At 34.6% G+C, this 21,973-nt stretch overlaps 2 protein-coding genes across 3 annotated transcripts; one reads left to right on the top strand and one right to left on the bottom strand.

The window, feature by feature from the left end:
- Window positions 1-573: 573 nt before the first annotated feature.
- On the bottom strand, window positions 574-2,174 carry LOC145621306 (chlorophyll a-b binding protein 5, chloroplastic-like). The gene is made up of 2 exons (XM_081676047.1): window positions 1,957-2,174; window positions 574-1,417 (listed from the first exon to the last, which is right to left on the bottom strand). The coding sequence occupies exons 1-2, from the start codon at window positions 2,097-2,099 to the stop codon at window positions 766-768; spliced, it is 795 nt and encodes a 264-aa protein (XP_081532173.1). The 5' UTR covers window positions 2,100-2,174; the 3' UTR covers window positions 574-765.
- A 4,459-nt stretch (window positions 2,175-6,633) lies between these two features.
- On the top strand, window positions 6,634-17,311 carry LOC145619132 (alanine--tRNA ligase-like). 2 transcript variants are annotated; one of them, XM_081673736.1, is made up of 23 exons: window positions 6,634-6,926; window positions 7,276-7,514; window positions 7,632-7,772; window positions 9,285-9,431; window positions 9,701-9,853; window positions 10,850-10,979; window positions 11,809-11,905; window positions 12,045-12,165; window positions 12,478-12,537; window positions 13,078-13,128; window positions 13,214-13,309; window positions 13,609-13,710; window positions 13,840-13,962; window positions 14,395-14,532; window positions 14,624-14,695; window positions 14,776-14,851; window positions 14,937-15,079; window positions 15,172-15,280; window positions 15,366-15,553; window positions 15,714-15,803; window positions 15,904-16,095; window positions 16,209-16,388; window positions 16,878-17,311. In XM_081673736.1, the coding sequence occupies exons 1-23, from the start codon at window positions 6,764-6,766 to the stop codon at window positions 16,950-16,952; spliced, it is 2,886 nt and encodes a 961-aa protein (XP_081529862.1). In that variant the 5' UTR covers window positions 6,634-6,763; the 3' UTR covers window positions 16,953-17,311. The 2 variants fall into 2 exon arrangements, with proteins under 2 accessions (XP_081529862.1, XP_081529863.1); XM_081673737.1 differs by lacking the exons at window positions 12,045-12,165; window positions 12,478-12,537; window positions 13,078-13,128 and having other exon boundaries at window positions 11,809-11,878; window positions 13,294-13,309.
- Window positions 17,312-21,973: the final 4,662 nt, after the last annotated feature.

Below are 21,973 nucleotides of genomic sequence, written 5' to 3' on the forward strand. Positions count from 1 at the left end.
GATTCAATGGTACCATATAAACTTTCAATGGAACAATTAACATGTGGTTCCCCATCACGTGATACAATCCGACCAAAAAATATGTGGGATCCACCTACACACCTCTCTCTTCCTATCTCTCTCCTCTTTTCTCTCTCTATCATGTGTTTTAAAAATATTTTAATCAATGTTATACATTTACAAATGCCTAACATTCCTCCCTTTAAAATTCCTCAAGGTTTGAGCTAACCTTGATACTACTGAGATACATGTCAACATAAAATTGGACTATGTTGATATCGGTTTAAGCGGTAGACTACAGAATTTATACTATTGTCCTGTTGATGCAATTTTATACACTAGAAGAGTTTTGTGCTAACCATATGAAAGATGTTTTCAAGATTAAAGAAAACTGTAAAAGTTTCTGGTTCTTTAGTAATGTGCCTCGGTGCCGTGTGTGTGTCCAAACCCTAGTGGTGATTGATATTGTTGCTGTGTTTTCATAATCTTATTACATGCATCAGAAATGTTATGTTAGTGGTAAATTTAAACTTTATTGTTTGCCTGTTGACAAAAATAAATGCACAAAAAGAGTTATGAAGTAGTTAATAATTTTGATAACGCATGATCCATTGTACAAAGTAGTAAATTACTCCTCATATTACAGGACTTCAGTAAACACAAAGTTACATCAACTTCATGGCTCAAAGTTCACTGCCCATCACTGCAAAGCATACATTTGTTCACACTATTTCTCATTAAGTTATTACACATCCTATCAGTTTTTTACTTTCCAGGAACGAAGTTGGTGGCAAAAGCCCAGGCGTTGTTAGCAACTGGATCAGCAAGATGATCAGAGAGGTTCTCAATGGGACCCTTTCCGGTAACAATAGCCTGTACGAAGAACCCGAACATGGAGAACATAGCCAATCTCCCGTTCTTAAGCTCTTTTACCTTCAGCTCAGCAAAGGCCTCTGGATCATCTGCAAGACCAAGTGGGTCAAAAGCTCCACCTGGGTATACCTTGTCGAGCCCTTCACCCAATGGTCCACCACCAACACGGTAGCCTTCGATCAAACCCATGAGGACAACTTGGCTGGCCCAGATAGCAAGAATGCTTTGGGCATGGATCAAGTTCGGGTTTCCTAAGTAGTCGAGTCCACCTTCCTGGAAGATTTGGGATCCAGCCTTGAACCACACGGCTTCACCGAATTTGACACCGTTTTTGGACAGGATTTCAGGGAATACACAGCCCAGGGCACCAAGCATAGCCCACCTAGAGTGGATCACCTCGAGCTCACGGTTTCTGGCGAAGGTTTCGGGGTCTGCTGATAGTCCAGCAGTGTCCCAACCGTAGTCACCAGGAAATTCACCAGTTAAGTATGATGGAGTCTGCTCTGAGAAGGGGCCCAAATACTTGGGACGGTCAGGACCGTACCTGCATTTTATTTCCAGATGTTATTACATGTTAATGACTCTGCAGTCAAGCTTACAACAACACACAGTTCTGTTTCAATAGATTATGTAACCCATAATTTTTTTTTCCCTCTTTTTTAGTGACAGGTATTTATTGAAATTTTAAGAGAATTAGTTGCAAACTGTAATATAGTAATGTTCTAGTCTAAGGGTCTGTTCACATTTACTGAACTAAGCTGAACTGATTGGAGCTGAACTGAACTGAACTGAGCTGAAATGAATATTTCATGAGAGAGGGAAATTAAGAACTGAACTGGAATTAAGTAAATATGAACAGACCCTAAATTCTTGATTATACAGGACAAAATATACATATGATTGCAAGTATTGATTAATCTATTCAATTAAAACCTTAAACATTATGCAAAAGTTAATTTCTACTTTGAATAAGAAAGTTAACATGACTAGTTTAAGTATGACTAGTTTTACTCGCTCTGTTTCTAAATAAGCGCATCACTTATTTATAGAATTCCGACAAGTTAGAAAGAAAAAGGTACTTACCATATGCTTTGAGGAGCGCTCTTGACGGTACGACGCATAGAAAACCGGCCTCCATTACCACCAACCTTGCGAGCGAGCTCATTTTGTTGCTTCAAGATGGTCTGCCCAGCAAATGCAGATTGTTGGATAGTTGAAGTAGCCATAGTAGTAGTGCTACACTTAGTTTATCTGCTATTCTACTTTGCTAGTTTGGTGTGCTTTTATGAGTTGGTGGTTACTATAAACTGATTGTGATTATATATATACTATTAATGTTTGTGGCTTATGATGTGGATGAGGAAATTTACACATCACCATCTTCCTATTGGCTATCATCTTAATGTATGGATTTTCATGCTGATTTTTTGGGTGATAAGAGAGGCTGTTTTTCTGCCATCTAAGATTGTTAGATTTTGTTCTTGGATATTATTTTGTAGGATATTGTACACCACAAACTTTGTAGACAACCTGTTGTTGGATTTGTTTTAGTGGGTTTACTTCAGTTTTTGTTTTTCTTAAAATCATATCTTTATCCATAATTCTAACTTTAAATAAGAGTACTTATATTTTAATAAGTGTTTCACTATTTTATTTTTGTATTTGACTTGAATTTTTTTTTTACTAATGTACTCGTATACCATCGAAAGCAAATGTTATCATACAATATATTGTTGGATTAGTTCAAATGCTTAATATATAAATTCATAATATTAACATTATATGAGTTATACTGATAAAAAATTAAAAATATTAATGGTCAAAATTACGCATTAACAAGCATTATAAAGGTGTAATTCAAAAATAGAGAGATAAAATTTGAACTTGCACATGCCTTTGGAAAAATTGCCTCACACTTATTTTTAATGGTTTATCACATGTGACATGGATTAGAATTAAAGAAACGTAGAAAACAAATAAATATGTACAACTTTAGATAGAACTTGGTTTGATAGTTATATGGTTACTCATGTTAAACGCTCATGTACGTAACACCGTGGCCTATCTAGTTGCAAGGTGGGATTCAAGTGATCATTCGGAGTATGTACGAAAGGACTCTTTCCCCCCAAAGTGTTATGACCTTGGTGGGATTATATTACTCTTAATAAAATGCTCTATCGTATCCCTCAAAAAAAAAAAAAAAAAAATCTAACACTATTGATATTTAAATTTGTTTCCTTATTACCTTGTTCTGTCTATTTAGTAGATGAGAAACATTTGAGCAAGATCGGTTTATCATCATAAGACCATATTTGTGTGAGTCATTAATCAGAGGTCTACAGCAGCTAAAGAAGAAGTCCTTATTCTTTTCTATGATTAATGATATTTTTATGTTGGGATAATGATTAATGGCTGATTAGATTGTCTTCTATCCCACCCACCCAATTTTTAGTGAAAGAGCAGAACTTTGGAGAATGAGTGTCCTCTATCTTAAAAAAAAAAAAAAAAAATGACATACTTAGTGTCTGCTCAATGGTGTTTCCTTGGGTTATTAATCTTTTTCTTGACTTATGATGAACTGACTATAGTTCACATCAAGTCTTTTTAAGCTAGGTATGCCCGTACTTGAATTTTTCCCCCTTTTCTCGGATGCGGAAGAGTCATCGGGATACCTCAAACTTAGTAAAGGCCTTTGGGTAAGAAATTTGTCCTGCACCAAAGTAAATCCTTGTGAAAACCTCGAGATGACAATATGTACTAGTGCGATTATGTTCACCCAGGATGTTACAAGTTCACTTTAAGAATTATATTAAACCACACAAGTCTATATTATTGCTTGTTTGTTTTCGTGTGGCTTGATGAGATGTTGAAATGTTATGTTGTAAATATAATGAAGACCTTATCAACAACTCCATCAATGCTTGACATTTGTAGAAATGGATTTCTAGTAGGATAATGTGTTATGTACTTATGTGTATCATAAATAGTTACACGGCATTTTTTATTAATTAATGAAAAATTAATGAATGAATTACTTTTAAAAATGTTTCTTGGTAGTATTACTGAAAATATATGGATTACTATATGATAATGTTTTAAGTTTGCTCTTTTTTTTTCCAAAAAAATTGATTTGCTTGTAATTAAAATGCAGATTCCTTGCTAAGCAATATGTTCTCTTTTGCAAATATGATGCTAAAACACCTCCATAGTTGAAGTAATATCACCACATCACCTCCTAATACAATACTACATGTTATATGTATCAAAAGCATGGTGAATTTTATGTTTATTAGACAGTTGTGGACCTAGATATATAAAGAGGCCGACCCGGTTGATCAGACTGATTAACCAATTCTTGTTAATCAGCTGCATTTGTGGGCCCCACTTGCCAGACAAACTGACGGAGATTCATAAGACGTTAGCTTTAATTTAAGTCTCATTTTTTTTTTTACAATTTTTTTTTGTTTTTTAACCCATCTTCTCCAATCTTCCACCGGCAGCGAGCACCACCATAGCCACCATCTGGTCCACCACCATCACATCGACTACCATCTGAACCCCATTACAGCCACCACCATCACATCGACTACGTACTATCTGAAACCCATCACAGGCACCACCATCTCTCCTCTTTCCGCCAATCAAACCCACAAAGGCCTTCCACATCCTCATCTTCTTCCCGTCATCCTCCTCTTCTTCCTCAATAATGGATGCTTCGCGGTGAATCAAATAGACACCCTACTAGAAAAGAGTGTAAATTAGGGTCATATCAACCCCTTAGGGAAAACCTTTCATTCGCAGCAGCATTTTGAACTACCATAGGCGGTGGTGGCGTGGAGGAAGAAGTGGGTTTTTGGGTTTTGGTTTCTGGCGTGGAGGAAGAAATGGGTTTCTGACTTTCTAGTTTTGGTTTCTGGCGTGAAGGATGGGAACGAGTTAACGAGCGTTATCCCAACGTTTGCCAAATTATGTGTGCATTGACAAGAGTACCCTTACTATTATGCATGAAAAGACAAAATTAACCCCTGATTTACACAAGCTGTAAATCAGCCTGATGAACAAGAATTTCCTCATATATAAACTTTAAAGTATAGATATTGAGGCTATGGATATGTGATATTCTCTTATGAATTCGAAACAAAATTACTATAGTGTAATTAAGGTTTCTCATCACTTCTTTTGCCCTCTTTTTAATGAGTAACGACTAGTGTGTGGCCCAGGCGATGCCCCGGGTTACTAGTTTGTACTTGTTTAATTTGCTAATTAAATTTGACTATTTAGATAATAAGACTTGTTGGTTTCGAGTTTAAGTCTTGCTATAAACATTTTTTTAGTTGTCAACTCAATCATTACATAATGGAAACAAATACTCCGTAGTATAATATATAAGATAAAAATTAACTTATCAAAGTTAACTATAATCTTATTGGATAAAAAACACACAATTAATAAATGGCTCAGATGGTAAGACTCTTAACTTAAGACTTGTTGGACTTGAGTTCAAGTCTTGTTACAAATGGAACATATTCTGTTTTAGGAACGCTTTTTAATATATAAGTATAGATATAGATTTTTCGAATCATAGTCATGGCTTCTTTTACTACACACAATCTTCATAGGGATCCTGTTTGTTGATTGAGGTTTAGCAATTAATTTTGGCATTGACATGGTTCATGTTAGCGCGCAATGCAACAACTAGTATATGAACAAAATGACTTAATGGGTGTAACCACTTTCCCCAAATTTTTATTCATAATATTCTCGAGGAGAATTTAATGAAATAGATGCATTCACAAAATAATAAGGGCATTTTCGTCATTTACTAACAAAATTTGATCGAAACTATTGTAGAAAAATGAAATGCATCATGTTTATCTTTCTAATTAGTCAATTGCAAACGATCAATTCCAATTTTTTTTTTTTTTTTTTTTTTTTTTTTTTTTTTTTTTTTTTTTAAGTTTCTGTTATTGATAACAAAATATGTTATCAAATGACAAAGTTGTTAAAAAATGCAAAAAGTTGTTAAAGTTGTTTGAATTAGTAAAAATAATTTTAGTTTAGGAAAAATCATTTAAGTTAAGGTGAATCAATTTCGAGAGAGCCACAGTTTATTTTCGTGATAAACAAAAATCGTTTATATAGTGACATTTTCGTAAATAAATCAACAAAACATTCCACTCAACCTAACATTTTTGTAAATAAATCAACAAAACATCCGATTAACCTAATATTTTAGTAAATAAATTAATATTACCCGCAACTAAGGACTCGTTTGGTTGACACGGGAAATAAATTCCCATAGAATGTTGTATTTCATGGGAAGTTATTACCTTCATGAAATTCCTAGGAATTTCTCAAAGTTATTTGGTTATGAGTCTTATGACAATGTGAAGTTGAAATTCCCGTGAATTTTGATTAATCAAGGGAACCTTGGTAATTTATTTCCTATGTTTTGGAGGAAGTTGAAATTCCCTTTTTGCTTTTTGTATCATCCAAACATGTATCCACTTCCCCAATTTTATTTTGTCAACCAAACAAACTCTAATAAACGTTGTTGAGTTATTTACAAAAATGTCAATAGATAATTTTACGTAGTATTTTATTTTATTTTATTTTTATTTTTTACTATCAGTTTCTCAATACTGTTATATGGGTTCGTCACAAAACCTTAAAACCATGAAACATTCATCTAATGTATGAGGGCCTGAGGGGTAATGCTAGAGGAGGGTTTAGCTTCTTCATCCCCAACTTCAGTCAACGACCTGTTATAATCTCTCCTCCTTCAACACCTTTAAATTTCACTCCTTGTTCCCATTTTAGATTCTGGGTTTCTGGAAAAACCAGGTTTTTATCTGAAAAAACCAGGATTTCTTCTTCATCTCTTCAAGTTATGGGGCTTCAATCAGAGTCTGTTGATGGGGTTTCTTTGGAATGGCCTGCTAAGAAAGTTCGAGACACTTTCATCAAATATTTTGAAGAAAAAAACCATACTTTCTGGAAATCAAGCCCTGTTGTTCCTGTTAATGATCCCACTTTGCTCTTTGCTAATGCTGGTTTGTGTTCTTTCCTCTTATTATTATTGTTTGAATCTTGAATTCGATTTGTAATTTCATTTTGTCTATTGGGTAATTAGGTTTAATGGGTCTGAAATTAAATGATTAAATTAAATAATGAATTAATCGAATTTTGGGTTGGTAGGAAATTGGGGAAAGAGGGGAGTTGTTTATAGGTGAGTGATCGCAAGGAGGCCGTTCGCAGTGAAGAGTGGAACTTGTGTACATATGCGGGTTGTTATTGAATTATAATGTTGAGGACATATGCTGGTTATTTAGTGCTGATAATGATTTAATGAAAATGCCATCTTCTGAAGGTTTATGAAATTATAATTGTCTGATTGAACAGGTATGAATCAGTTCAAGCCGATTTTTCTGGGGAACGTCGATCCTAACAGTCCTTTGAGTGAACTGAAGCGTGCTTGCAACACTCAGAAATGTATTCGAGCTGGTGGGAAGCACAATGATCTCGACGATGTTGGGAAGGATACTTATCATCATACATTCTTTGAAATGCTTGGCAATTGGTCCTTTGGTGATTACTTTAAGAAAGAGGCTATTCAATGGGCCTGGGAACTCCTGACCAAGGCAAACTATTCAGACCTGTTTTTCTATGCCGTTTTGAACTTTATCTGTTAGCTTAATGTGAAAAAGGTTTTGGTATAATTTTTGTAATAAGGTTTTGTGCTGTCGTACTGCTGACAGGTTTATGGCCTTCCTGCTAATCAAATTTATGCTACCTATTTCGGTGGTGATGAGAAAGCAGGACTTGTTGCTGACACGGAGGCCAAGGATATTTGGCTCAACTACTTGCCTCCTGAGCGTGTGTTACCTTTTGGTTGCAAGGTGTGTATTTACAAGTTATAACTCCTAACAGAATTATCTCTGTAGTTTTATGAGTTAAACTTGAATTTTGGAAGTAGAAGAACAGTTAGTACTACAATGAGGTCCAAAAAACCTTTTTTCTTCACTTATGGAAATTGGAAAGTTCTTTCACAAAGTGTCTTGTCCCCTTTTATGATGCGGCTGAGGTTTTGATTCTTGGAATGCTGGACCCACCCAGCTGTTTTAGCTGTCGTAGATGAATAACAATTAATTATTAATTAGGCCAACTGCTATGGCCTACAAACTTTTTATATTAGTATAGAGTATTTCTATAAGCTACAGTTCCTACTTGTATCACACAATGGAAATTGTTTCCTTATGATAGTGGTAGGTGTCAATTATAACTTTATTGGCTTTAGTTGCTGATTAAATTCTAAAAAGGGTTTTGAATTCGGTCAACTAAGAGAATCACCATCTGGTTGCAGTACTTAGATTGAACTATAAGTCATGGCTTGTCATATGAATCATTTTATTCTTAACCCACCTGTTTAAGTAGAGAATAGGTATGCATTAATTTTTGTATGCAAAACAACAACAATCAGCTACATGAATCAAGATTTTATCTCCTGTACTCGCAAACCATGATCCTCTCCTTCCTTTCCCTTTTGTCCAATGTCACATGCTTCTGGAAACCAAACTTCTTCATGTCCTTCCATCCAAGTCATCTTTGGTGTTCCATCTGTCTTTTCTGATATCCTCTTGTCCCTTCCTGCCTGACATGCCAAAGATGACTGGAATTTATATGGTGACATCCTATGTTGCTGTAAGCTTTAAACTTTACTGCCTGACTAGGGTGACTAAGGCTAAATATCAATTTCCTTATATATTAGTTTGAAGAGGGAAAGAAATACTCTTATTTTTCTTTCATCCTATCCATGTGAAAATCTCGCTTTCACACAGTTATTTGGAGTTCCGAGAATGTATATAAGATTCTCTGCAAGCTCTTTATTATTAATGTATATAAGATTTTCTGCAAGCTCTTTAATTAGTCCAAGAAGTATCTCTTCAATTCAAATGACATACTTCCCTAGGAAGTACCGGAAATATTACCTTTTAAGTGATGTCATACGAAACTCTCTCATACTACTTGAGAGTTGAGACATTCCTAAATGGAAACCATGTCACTTTATCTGCCTCATAATATCAGGTCACCTCACAAATTTATCTCATTAAGTAATGTCATTTATGACATTGATGCACTGTATTTTTAAATTGTAAATATCAATGCACTTTGTCAGTTCTTAATACCAATGATACCAATGAAGTAACTAACATTATTTATATACTTGTGCATAACCTTAAAAAGCAAGTTATTAGGGATGGAGGGATTTGCATTTTATCATTTCTGAATTATTTGGTGATTATTTTGAATGTCTTGTATCTGAGCCTTATTAGGCATGTATTTGTTGATTATTGGTTCTTGCTTTTGTAATCTAGTTTTAATTTGTGTGGCCCGATGTTTGTACGGAATAGGACAACTTCTGGGAGATGGGCGATACTGGTCCGTGTGGACCTTGTACTGAAATTCACTTCGATAGGATTGGGAATCGTGATGCCGCATCACTGGTTAATAATGATGACCCTACATGTATCGAGGTTTGGAATCTTGTATTTATTCAGGTATGCTCTTGTCAATTATATCTTGTGGAGTTGGCCTTGTTTCCTGTCTAGCTGAATCTGCAACGAACAAATTTTCATACTCTTCATGCTGTTGTTATTCTAGTGAAAATGTTGGATTTCTTGATCTTTGATACTGATCTGCTGCATCTTTAGAATATTTATTACTCCGTATGCTTAATGACAAAATGAATTTTTTAATCCAGAAAATTGTTTTCCCAGATATTTTGATTTGCTGCTAATATATGGCTTCTTTTTTTTGTGGCCTACAGTTTAACAGAGAAACTGACGGTACCCTGAAATCCCTTCCTGCAAAACATGTTGATACGGGAATGGGTTTTGAAAGATTGACATCGGTTCTTCAGAATAAGATGAGTAATTATGATACAGATGTCTTCATGCCCTTGTTCGATGCTATTCAACAAGTAACAGATGACTTAAAAGCATTTTTATTGTTAGGTATCATTTAAAGCAAAGGTTTTATTTATTTATTTTTTATTTGTTTATTATTATTATTATTATTATTATTATTATTATTATTATTATTATTATTATTATTATTGTTATTGTTATTGTTATTGTTATTGTTATTGTTATTGTTATTGTTATTGTTATTGTTATTATATATATATATTTTTTTTCTTATAAATTTGACTGTGTTTGAGAAAGGGTATTTGGACTTAATATTTCTGTGCCAATGTCTTGGATAAATTTAATTTTCAGACTCGTTATATGGTAGCAAAGTGTTTGATGAGTTCTTTGCTATAATGCTTAATATCAGATACACGTATCAGACTTGGATGTGAATCCAACCGTCTGTCATGGAGAACTCTTAGCTTGAAGATAATGGGACACAGTAAAGTGTTTGGTGTTACAAACTTACAGTGGGAGATGAGCACAAGGATGCTTTCCTTTAGCATCCTTTATTACATATGCATGTACAAGAAAAAAATTATTAATCTTTCAACATTTATCGAAATTAGAGCATCACAGGTCCTCTGTTATCCTATTTAGCCGAGAGTTGTATTATCATCATGTTATATGCTGGTCCAGAAGCTACTTAGGGGGGCAGGGGAAGTGTACATGATAGCAATAGGTATAGCTCCACTGAAGCAAGTTCAAGCAGGTCTTCTTCATGATCGTTTCTGCATTTCGAAATGCATGGCTGTCCATTGAGTTTTGTTAAAGATGAAATCTCCTTGCTGTTCGTGTTTGGTTAATGTTTAGACAACGTGTTTTAATTGTGGTGTTTGTGATGAATTTTGGTCTTAGCTCGCATGCGTGGGCTGTATTGTAGATTGTATCAGTTAATAACATTTTAAGTTGGATATATCTTAATGCAGCGTGAACTAGTGGTTTGGATTGAGAAATCAACGTTTTATGGGCTCTAATTATTGCGCACGTCTTTAATTGGCATACAGGCTACTGGGGCTCGCACTTATTCTGGAAAAGTTGGTGACGATGATGTAGACAAAGTTGATATGGCCTATAGGGTTGTTGCTGATCATATAAGAACTCTCTCTTTTGCAATTGCTGATGGTGCTTGTCCAGGTATAGTTTGAACTATGAAACATGGTCCTAGTGCTCATCTTTAAATTTTGCTGTTACTCTATCATGACAATTCTTGTTTTTGTTTCTATCTTCATCAGGTAGTGAAAAATGTATGTATTGTAATTAAAAAAAAGTAGATGACAGCTGATCATAATTCATGAATTTAGGATTAAATTCTTTAATAATTGTTTAGATTCTGTCTTAAACATGCACAATGCTACATGTTCCGTCTTGTGGTGGTACATGCTATCAAACAGCTCTACTTTGACTTGGATTTTTGTTGTAATCTTGAAGTTAAACATCATAGATATATTACATTAGAAAATAAATCAATAATTTGTTGGTAAATCCTGTCTGGTTAGGGAATATTGATCTCATAACTGCCTCTTCTAAAGAGAAAATTTGGTAGCTTTGGGCTTGTGTATATTTGCTAATTTAGCTATTTATCTCATGCATCACTATTTTGATAATTATTTTTGTAAATTTATTGTTGCTTTTATAGGGTTTTCAGAAGTATTTAAATTGATTCATTACTGTTGGTTTGTTGACTTAGCCTGAAATTTATGGATCTACAACTATGGTAGATTGGTATTTATGTTGGTTGGAATAAAAAACTAGCTATGCAAAATTTGATAGTAGTAGTTAGATGGATATTAAAGGCTTCATGTTCTATGTACATTTCAGAATACAATCATATACTTCGTATTTACTATTTAGTAGTAGATAGGATTAAGACTCTCGTGTTGGGTTCTATTTTGGGTTTTGGTTTGAAGAAAAATATTCGTAATAACATGTATTGACACTTAACAAGATTTCACTTGTAATGCAGGTAATGAGGGTCGTGAATATGTATTAAGGCGCATTCTTCGTCGTGCTGTTCGTTATGGAAGTGAAGTACTAAATGCCAAGGAAGGGTTTTTTAATGGGTAAGAAAGAATAACATACTTTTTATTCAATCATTCTTCTAGCTTGAATTCCATATTTTCTTCCCATGAAAAATGGTGAATTTTATCCTGAATTCAATTCCTACAAACACATATTATGTGAATGCATGATTGGCTACAGGCTGGTACCTACTCTGGTGAATTTGATGGATGATATTTTCCCGGAGCTGAAGCAGCACGAGAATCATATCAAAGATGTCATTGCAGCTGAGGAGACCAGTTTTGGGAAAACATTGCTTAAGGTGAGAAATAAATTTTCTTGCAATGACATGTTTGCTTGGTTGGAATGCTATAAGGAGATGGGAAACAACTTATGTGATGAGGAATAATGGGGTTCATTATTAAATTGTTTACGCTATGCTTAACAACCAAGTGATGGTACAAAATTTGGTCAAAGTCTTTAAAGGAAATCACGTACTGTCCTTATAAAAAAGGAATTTAAAATCCCAGATTAGATTAGGTCTAGCTGAATTCTATAGTAGTTTGTTTGCAACTTTGCATTAATGGCTGGGCTGCGCTTTAAAGCTTACAAACGATGGTCAATATCTAACCAGGGCATCGAGAAATTTAAGAAGGCTGCCCAGGAGGTTGATGGGAAGACATTGAGTGGCCAGGTAAAATGCTTACCTTTGTATTTGCATCTGCTCCTTTTCTACTGTGGGTTTCTTCTGACACGTGCACTATTTATTTTCGTGTATGATATTTTTATGAGGGTTTATCCTTTGCTAAAATTACTTTCCTACTAATTATTTTTTATATAAAAATTAGGCTGTATCAGCCACAAAACAAAAGTCGTGTCGTGAGTTCATGACTACATCCAAGACTTAAAAATTCTTATTATTGAGTAGTTACTAATTATAAACACTGACTTCAGTTTGGAGAGATATTGTTGGATTAACCAACACCATTTCATCTCTTCTACAAATTGTCGCATTGACTTTATATTATTGATTTTCAAATTATAGTAATTAAAATTTTTTGTATGAGAGGGAAGGAAGGGAGGGGAGGGTGAAGTTGAAAAGTGGGGAGTAGCTGGTAAATATTCTATTATCTTTTGTCTGCAGCTCTTGTGCAATGAAGCCATGGCTTCACAAGTTGGTAAATAGGCTGTTACATAATAGAGCTTTCTATGATTCCTAAGTTGTGTCTTGCAGGATGCATTTGCTTTGTGGGACAGATATGGCTTTCCATTAGATTTGACCCAGGTACTTGGTGTATTATTATTACATACATAAAAGCGCAATCATTCCATTTTGCATTTTTTGACTCCTGATTCTTGTTTCTGTTTAGTTAATGGCAGAGGAAAGAGGTTTAACTGTTGATACTAAAGGTTTTATTGATGCTATGGCGGAAGCAAGGGAAAGATCAAGAAGTGCTCAAAATAAGGTAATTTTTTCCTAGCATTCAGAACTGGAGTTACATTGTGTTGGATGGGAAACTTACTTTTTTGAATTCCAATGGCATGCCTCATGTGCATTGCTGATATACTATATATATATATATATATATATATATATATATATATATATGGTGTGGTGGGGGGGAGGGGGGTAGGAGAAAGGAAAAGGGGGGCTGACTGGTAAGAAATTTTAGATTGTGAGAGATGATAGTTATGCAGCTTTCCCTGTGCTGTGGTCCCTTGTGGATTATTATGTAAACCTAAGCGTCACTTTAATATCCTGTAGCAAGCTGGTGGAGCAATTACAATGGATGCAAATGCTACGGCATTGTTACACAACAATCAAGTTCCAACCACTGACGACTCTAGCAAGTACATCTGGTTCAAGGTTAGTATATTCATTGTATTATTCAAGTAGTATTTCTGTTGATGGAAGCTAGGAACTTTGTGGCGTACATCACTTATTTAAAGGGGAACTTGATAATGTAGATTTCTCATGCAAATTCATGTATTTTAGGATCATGACAGCACCATTCGAGCTGTTTACACTGGATCTGAGTTTTTGGATTCTGCTGAAGCTGGCCAGGAAATTGGTGTTGTACTGGAGTCCACAAGCTTCTATGCTGAGCAAGGTGGTCAGGTATATTACCAGTAAAATTTTGTATTGGTCAACAATGAATCACTTTCTGTTCTGGTTTTAGATTACTAATATCTGATTAGTAGGTGTTCGATTCGATCTGAACTGGCACGCCTATGATCTTAAATTAACTGTTAATCGCTTTATTATTTTCTGTTTTGTTTTTACAATGAAGCCAACAATTTCCTCTGTGCACCAACGCACATTTTTTTTTTTTTTTGTAGAGTACGTTATCATATTGTCTTATAATCTTCTATAGCTTTCATTTCCAGCTCCTGGATTTGAGTAGTTGATAAGAAAGTCCATCTGTTTGGATACACTAACAGCTTATCTTATTTATGTTGCATGACTTATAACTTTAAATGTCAATTGCACTATATGCGTACAAACATTGTACTGATGTTCAGATCTCTAATTTGATCTCTTTTGATTTAGATCTTTGACACTGGATCAATTGATGGCCCACATGGTAGTTTTAAAGTTTCTAATGTCCAAGCGTTTGGTGGTTTCGTTCTACATATTGGTTCAAGTGAAACTGGTAGATTATCTGTTGGTGATAAAGTCACTTGCAAGGTAGCATTTATCTCTATGATACACATTCCATTCATTCCTGCAGCCCATTTTCTGCTTTTCCTTCTCACCTGTTTTTAATTTGGTTGTACAGGTGGACTATAATAGGCGTCAACTCATTGCCCCCAACCATACCTGTACTCACATGTTAAACTTTGCTCTCAGGGTAGGTTGCATCCTAATTTAACTTGTATTTGTTTGTTGTTGTGTACCCTGTCTAAATGCTGTACATTTGTGGATTTGCAGGAAGTACTTGGGACTCATGTTGATCAGAAGGGATCTATCGTCCTTCCTGAGAAATTAAGATATGATTTTTCTCATGGTAATGAATTTTTGGTGTAGTTAATAGGTTGTTTGCCTTACTGCTAATTACGTATTAAGCTGACAACCATTGCTTTCCTCAACAGGCAAGCCTGTTCAAAGTGAAGAATTGAGGAAAATAGAAAGCATAGTGAATGAACATATTAAAGCTGAATTAGATGTATATGCAAAAGAGGCAAAACTTACTGATGCCAAGCGAGTAAATGGTCTTAGGGCTGTATTTGGAGAAGTAAGCTTCTATTCTTTTGAAAGCAACATGTTACATTATTGTTTCCATTTCAGAATCAAATACCCAGTGAAAGACTGTGCAAACTGTTTCAGATATACCCTGATCCTGTGAGAATAGTGTCAATTGGGAAAAAGGTGGAAGATCTCTTGGCCGATCCAGAAAAAGAAGAGTGGTCACAATATTCTGCTGAACTTTGTGGAGGTATTATGTCTTCTTGTATTTTTATGTGTTTATTTTCAAAGATCTGAGTTATTTTGTACTGAAAGTTGTTTCGTGGATTATGTAGGAACCCATATATCTAATACAAAAGAAGCTAAGGCATTTGCACTTTTATCTGAGGAGGGAATTGCCAAAGGTATTCGTAGAGTGACTGCTGTTACATCTGACATTGCATTGGAAGCATTTAAATCGGCATGCTCCCTTGAGCAAGAAGTGATTGATGCATCAAACATAGAAGCAAGCCTGCTAGAGAAGGTTAATTTGAAATATTATTATGTCTTTCTTCTAACACTAAATCGATCTTAGCATTCACAGTGCTGTCCTATGTAAATGGTTATCATTATATGAGCCTTGGCCTCCTGCTACAGATATCTGTAGTGTTTCAAGTGGTGATTTATATTCTCTTTTGGTTCAGAAAGTAGCAGCTCTTAGAAGCAGTGTAGATGCAGCATCCATTCCAACAGCCAAGAAAAGTGATATTCGGCTGAAGATTTCCTTGCTTCAGGTATTGTCTATGTTCTGATTAAGTTTACTAGTTTCTCTTACTTGTTCTCCAACTCCATGACCTTCTGCATACATATTCATGTTTATGTCCTTTATTTTAGGACCAAGTGCGGAATGCACAGAAAAGATTGGCTGCTGAGAACCGTCAAAAAGTAGTTGAAACTGCCAGAGAGAGGGCAGAGGCTGCCGTTGCAGAGGGGAAGACCTTTTGCATCTCTCGTGTTGATATTGGTGTAGATGCTTCTGCTGTCAAAATCCTCAAGGAAGCTATACAGGAAGTGATACAGGAGAAGGTTTGTGGCAATTGCTGTTTTGCTTGCCTTCCCCTTTTCATGGAATAGATTTCTGTTTTTATGGCTTTACTTGCATTGGGTGCTTACTAACTTTGCTTTGTTGGGGCAAGCAGAAGATACCAATCATGGTCTTTAGTGTGGATGAATCTGCAAATAAGGCTATTGTTTATGCTGGAGTTCCCGGCAAGGATAACAACTGCGAGGGCTTAGAAGTATCTGAATGGCTAACAGTTGCTTTGGGTCCACTAAAGGGAAAGGGCGGTAAAGGAAAAGGTGGTCTCGCTCAAGGCCAGGTTAGCAACCTCTTCACATTCTAAGTGATGTATGCTTATTTATTGCAACAACTACTACATATTCCCACAAACAAAAAACATGAAAATAAATGAAAAGATAAGATTACATTTGTTTCTGCTGTTTAGCAGATTATTCATATTAGTTGAGAGTCAAGGTATTTCACAATTTCACATGTGTAGTAACTAGTAAGTAGGATTAGAAAGATCTGTAATTGTGAAGTCAGATGTCGTCTAGAGTTCTGATGGAAACGAGCCAGGTTAGAGACTTTCCTAGCTCCACAGCTTCTTTATTACATTGCTTTGAATTATTTGGGACCAGTTGCTCAGGCAAGCATGCTAAGCAGTTCTAACCAGCAAAATTAATAAGGAGATTTGCCTACGAAATTAAGCTTTGCAAAATTGTTACTTTAGTTCCATCAAATGTATACGCTCAAATTTAATTTTACTGGAGACCAAAAATTCTCATGAAATGGCATTTTTGCTCTTCAGGGTACTGATGCATCAAACGTTGAGGAGGCCATAAAACTGGCAGTCAATTTCGCATCAATGAAGCTGAACTGTTAACTGCATATTGAGTGTTGACAGATCAAACTTTGTGGCTGCCTGTGCAATCCTGATTGCTGTTCCTCGGCCTTTATCCCTCAGCATGTTTTATGAAAATGGGTGATATTGAGCCATTTTTGCGAGAAGGTGGCGTGCAGATTTTTTGCTTATTAATAGAATTACGATGTCATTTCATATCATATTTATACTAATATACTAGGAATATCTTAGACTTTCAAGAAAATGTATTTTACCTTTCCATATTGGGATTACTGAAGCTGTTACAATATTTAACCACTAATAGAGATACGCGATAATTTTGTAGCCTGATGGAACAATTGCTGTTAAGTTAGATCTTACCATCTGTTGGAAAACTGTAATTCCAAGTTAGTCATCCTTCAAGCCCGAGCACTAAAGATGTCATCCTTCGGTATGGCTAAACTTTTGTCTTGATTTCTCAATTTGGAAACTAGTATACTATACATCTCATATTGGGTGGAAACGAGGCGCATCCTTACAGGGTCATCCATATTAATATACAGGGTGCATATTTTAGGAACACAAGGCATTTCTTTCAAATTTTAATGAGATCAAAATATCCTTTAGCATAAACTTCTTGTATACTGTGTATTGAGCCAAGCTTGATGAGAATTACTCAGGATCAAATTAAGATGAGCTGAATCGTTTAAAATGTTCGAGCGTGGCTTGTATATGATTTTGGTTTCTCGAGCTTGGTTAAACTTGTTTAAAATCAAGCTTGAGCCGAATGAGTTTACTATAAAACAAAATCATATTTGATGGGATTACTTCATTCGGTCGTTTTTAATTGGATATTATCGTTATTTCAACATTATATAATTTTTGATAATTAAAAATAACATTTACTGAAATTGTGCGTTGTCTAATGTGATAATAGAAAAGTATATAAAAAGAATGGATCCTAGGAAGTAGTATTACGTGCTCCATAAAATTTGTTGGATGTATTCATATGTGTTGATGTGAGAATAATTATTGAAATGAAGTCGTGAATCTTGTGATCCATAGTTTATACTTATTTTGTAATCATATGAGTATGAGTAGAACATATTGTCTAGGCAGTAGTTGATCGACTTAAACCAATATTGAGGAGGATTGACGATTGAGGACCAATAATTACGGGCAACGGTTTAAATCATTTAATTCTAACGACAATAATTAAATATGGAACAGGAAAACCGAAGTAGGGTTGTCTCTACCATAAAGATTTGGCAGAGATGGTAAATTAAAAATCAAATCAATGAATCACTACCATAAGAGTAAGTAAGGGGGGACTGCCCAGTTAATCTTCATGATTAACAATTTTGTCAATCTTTCCTGCCATGTCAGAATCTTGGAATAGAGAAAGTTCAGTCAGCAGGCGAGTCACGATACACGTTGGCATATTGTTTGTAAACGGCGCTGTTGTTACTTAAATGGGGTTGTTACTAGCTTGACAGTGGAAGATGAAAGTTATGCTGCATTTAATGTTGGTAGTTGCTGGTTTATGGTTTATAGACCATTCATTTGCAAGTGACGTAATATTAGTCCATTTCGTGGAATTTGACCCTTAAATTGAATCTAAAACACAAAAATATAGAAATATTGCTATCATTTCTATTTATTTGAATTTGATTAATAAATACTTCGTATAAAATATTAAACATGAATATTGTGTGTTCGTTAAATTCGAATATCTTACGTAAATGTTTTATGCTTTTTTATTACTGTAAAAATTAAATTTACTATTTAAAATATATACTTGTACTTTTTTTTGTTTTTAATTGTTGTAACATACACATTTTTACCGTATATAAGAAAAATGCACCTCATATGATTTAAAATATGGTTAACTGATTGATAATAGTATGTGGGTCATGAGTTTTAAATAAGAAAAATTTACGACTTAACAAAAAAAAAGTTCAAATATGGTGTGTTGCAACTTGCAAGTATTATGAATTCAACTTAAGAAAGTGTTACAAGTTTCTAGAACCAGAGGCCGTATTAAATTCATTAAAATTTAGGACATTTTGTGAAAAACTACCTTATAAAGAAATTTTTTTGCGAGAAACTACCTAATAAAAAAAATGTTGTAAGAAACTACCTTATAAAAGAATAAATGTTGTAAAAGACTACCCTTGGTCGAAAAATCATCATTGACTTTTATTTTCCGGCGTTGATCATGTCACGTGCCAATTAAGAAAAAAGGAGGAAAAAAGTGAATTAAAAGTCACGTGATTGGCACGTGATGTGGTCAACGCCGGAATTTGAAAGTCAACGGTGACTTTCCGATCAATGGTAGTCTCTTACAACATTACCCTTTTATAAGATAGTTTCTTACAACATTTTTTTTATTAGGTAGTTTGTCGCAGAAAAAAGTATTTTATAAGGTAGTATTATATATATATATATATATATATATATACATATATATATATATATATATATATATATATATATATAACTTTTTCTTGTTTTTAAAAGTAAGGGGACAGTTGTCCCCCCTTGTACCCCCTAGCTCCGCCTCTGTTAGGAAGTTGCAAATTTTAATGTCATAAAGTTTAGGGAATTTATAAAATTACAGTTAACCTGTTATTGTAGATCATAACTTATTTGAATGAGTGAATTGCAACTTTTGTAAGTTTAGTGAATACTTTACAACTTTAGTCTAAGTTTAGGGAGTGATTGTGTACTTAACTCATCTAGTTGTGTAGAGAGGAAGGAGATAGAAGCAAAATTTTTTAATTTAATGATGACAAATAAATTTAGTTGTCAAGTCAATTCAATTCAATGAACTGAATGATGTTAATTTAATACCGACAAATATATGATAATGATATAAATATTATAATGGCTACAAATTGTATAATTGTCCAATGTTTTGAAATATAATGGCTACCCAACTATTGTAGTTGGGTATTGTCCGATGTTGTAATTATTAATTAGCATTGCTGTTGTTACAATATTAAGTAATTTAACGTACTAGACTTGTACTCACACAATATATACATACATGGGATTATTGTTATAATGACATAAATTATTTTCTAACTTGGCTAACTAATGATAATAGTAAATATAGTTTTCACAAGGCGGTCGGTGAAGCCGAGAGCAACACCACATCTTCTGGCTTTGGCTTATCTAGCAAGAAATATTGTATTTTGACAAGAAGATATAAATATACATATTACATGCAGGGATTATTGTTATATTCTATGATTTGAGTTCTTTCACATATTTAAGATCACATGAACCACTTAATAATGAATCTTCAACCTAAAGATTTGTTGGCTTTAAGTACAATTTTTTAAGAGTTGTGTCCAGTTAATTCCCCAGATATATGGGGGTATAATCGTCTTTAAAGTAAGTGGAGGGGTACATGCGTCTTTTCATGTACTAGTTGAGGGGTACATGTGTATTTTCCTCACTAAACAGTAAAAGCAAGTCGCAAACAACAATTGGACATCTCATCAAAAGTACTGAACGAATGACCACACTTTTTCAATATATTTACAGAAATGCCACTATATTAACAAAATTTCGTTTATCTGGCAGACAAACTTGTTTTTGCCGATTTTAAAAATCGTTGTAGTTGTATATGTGCACATTCGAATTATTAGTTTTAATTTGGTCAGTGCATTAAGGTATTTTATTTCAGTATGTGTGTGCATTGTTAAGACAAATAATTTCGTACTATGTTCATTTAAAGTCATACCTTTGTATCCTTGGTCACTAAGGAGACATTTAAAGTCACTATAATTATTGTTATTTAATAGGAAAAATTGACAAGAAAAATCCCAACTTTCGATTATTTTTTAATAATCCGAATTTTAATATGAATTTGCTTCTAATGGTCCTAATCGGTCATCTAACTTGTTATAACAAGTTATGTGACACGTGTCGGCACCTAATTTGTTAGAAAAAAAGTTTAATTTTTTAAAGAAAAATAAAAAACTATAATAGTTAATTAAAAAACCACCTTAAAAAAAAAAAAAAAAATTAAAAAACCACCTTCCCACCGTCCACCACGCCAGCCAAACCTCCTGCCCTCTTACTCAGGTCGATCCCAGACCCCTTACCCACCGCGCCGACGCCCCGCCAAGGCGCCAATGCAACCCCCTTACCCATGAATTTTCAGTCCCGATCCCGCCTCGTTCCCTTCCCCTGTCCCGCTGATCCCGCCCCCATCCCCTTCCCCCGTCATGATTTTGACCAAGTGCGCTTACTATCACCGCCCTAAAAACACGATTTTGGGTGGTTATGGGTGAGATTTCGGGTTCTGGTGGTTGTAATGGTGCTTCAAGTTTGGTGGTTGAAGGGTGGTAGCTTGCGGGTCAGATTGGTTGTGGTGGGGGTGGTGTTTTGGTTGCGGTGGTTGTGGTAGGGGGTGGGTGTGGGGCTGGTGGCTCATGGGATGTAGGGAGGTGGAGGTGGCTAGGTTGGTGTTGGTGATGGGTAGGGTGGTTTGCATCTTTATGGTTTCTATTTCCTTTTTTAATTTTTTTAAAGTAATTATTTTTAAAAAAGTTAGTTTTAAATTAATTATTAATTAAGTGTTATTTCATAACTAATAATCATTTTTACAAAGTTAATTTCTTTTTTGAAAAAAATTTACCCACTCAACAAGTTACTGGTCACTTAGAACCATTGAAAGCAAATTCATATTAAAGTTTGGATTATTTAAAAATAATCGAAAGTTGGAATTCTTTTGGGCGAATGTGGCAAAGTTGAGATTATTTTTATCAATTTTTCCTATTTAATAATACTTCATTGCAATTATTTATTGCACTTCCTCACCAGAATAATTATTGGCAACCGACACTCGACCAACTACAGCCGAATACTTCAATTTTTCACAATTACAATAAACCAAGAATGCAACGAACGTACATACCAACTCTTTAACACTAAGTGCAAGATAGAGAATATTTTAGATACATAACATGACCGACCAATCGTCGTCAACAATAATTCTATGGAATTTGAATTTTAGTGACTATATTTGCTAATAAGATTGAACAAAGAAT

Source organism: Chenopodium album, chromosome 27, assembly GCF_948465745.1.
Source record: "Chenopodium album chromosome 27, dcCheAlbu1.1, whole genome shotgun sequence".
Taxonomy (NCBI): Eukaryota; Viridiplantae; Streptophyta; class Magnoliopsida; order Caryophyllales; family Amaranthaceae; genus Chenopodium; species Chenopodium album.

What these genes read in the sequence shown, in the direction of transcription:
- LOC145621306 (XM_081676047.1), bottom strand. Translation starts at nt 2,099, where the DNA reads ATGGCTACTTCAACTATCCAACAATCTGCATTTGCTGGGCAGACCATC. An exon ending in AGCGCTCCTCAAAGCATATG is followed by an intron (nt 1,418 to 1,956) that starts GTAAGTACCTTT and finishes AATAAAATGCAG; the next exon opens with GTACGGTCCTGACCGTCCCA.
- LOC145619132 (XM_081673736.1), top strand. Translation starts at nt 6,764, where the DNA reads ATGGGGCTTCAATCAGAGTCTGTTGATGGGGTTTCTTTGGAATGGCCT. An exon ending in TGTTCGATGCTATTCAACAA is followed by an intron (nt 9,854 to 10,849) that starts GTAACAGATGAC and finishes ATTGGCATACAG; the next exon opens with GCTACTGGGGCTCGCACTTA. An exon ending in GTGATAAAGTCACTTGCAAG is followed by an intron (nt 14,533 to 14,623) that starts GTAGCATTTATC and finishes TTGGTTGTACAG; the next exon opens with GTGGACTATAATAGGCGTCA.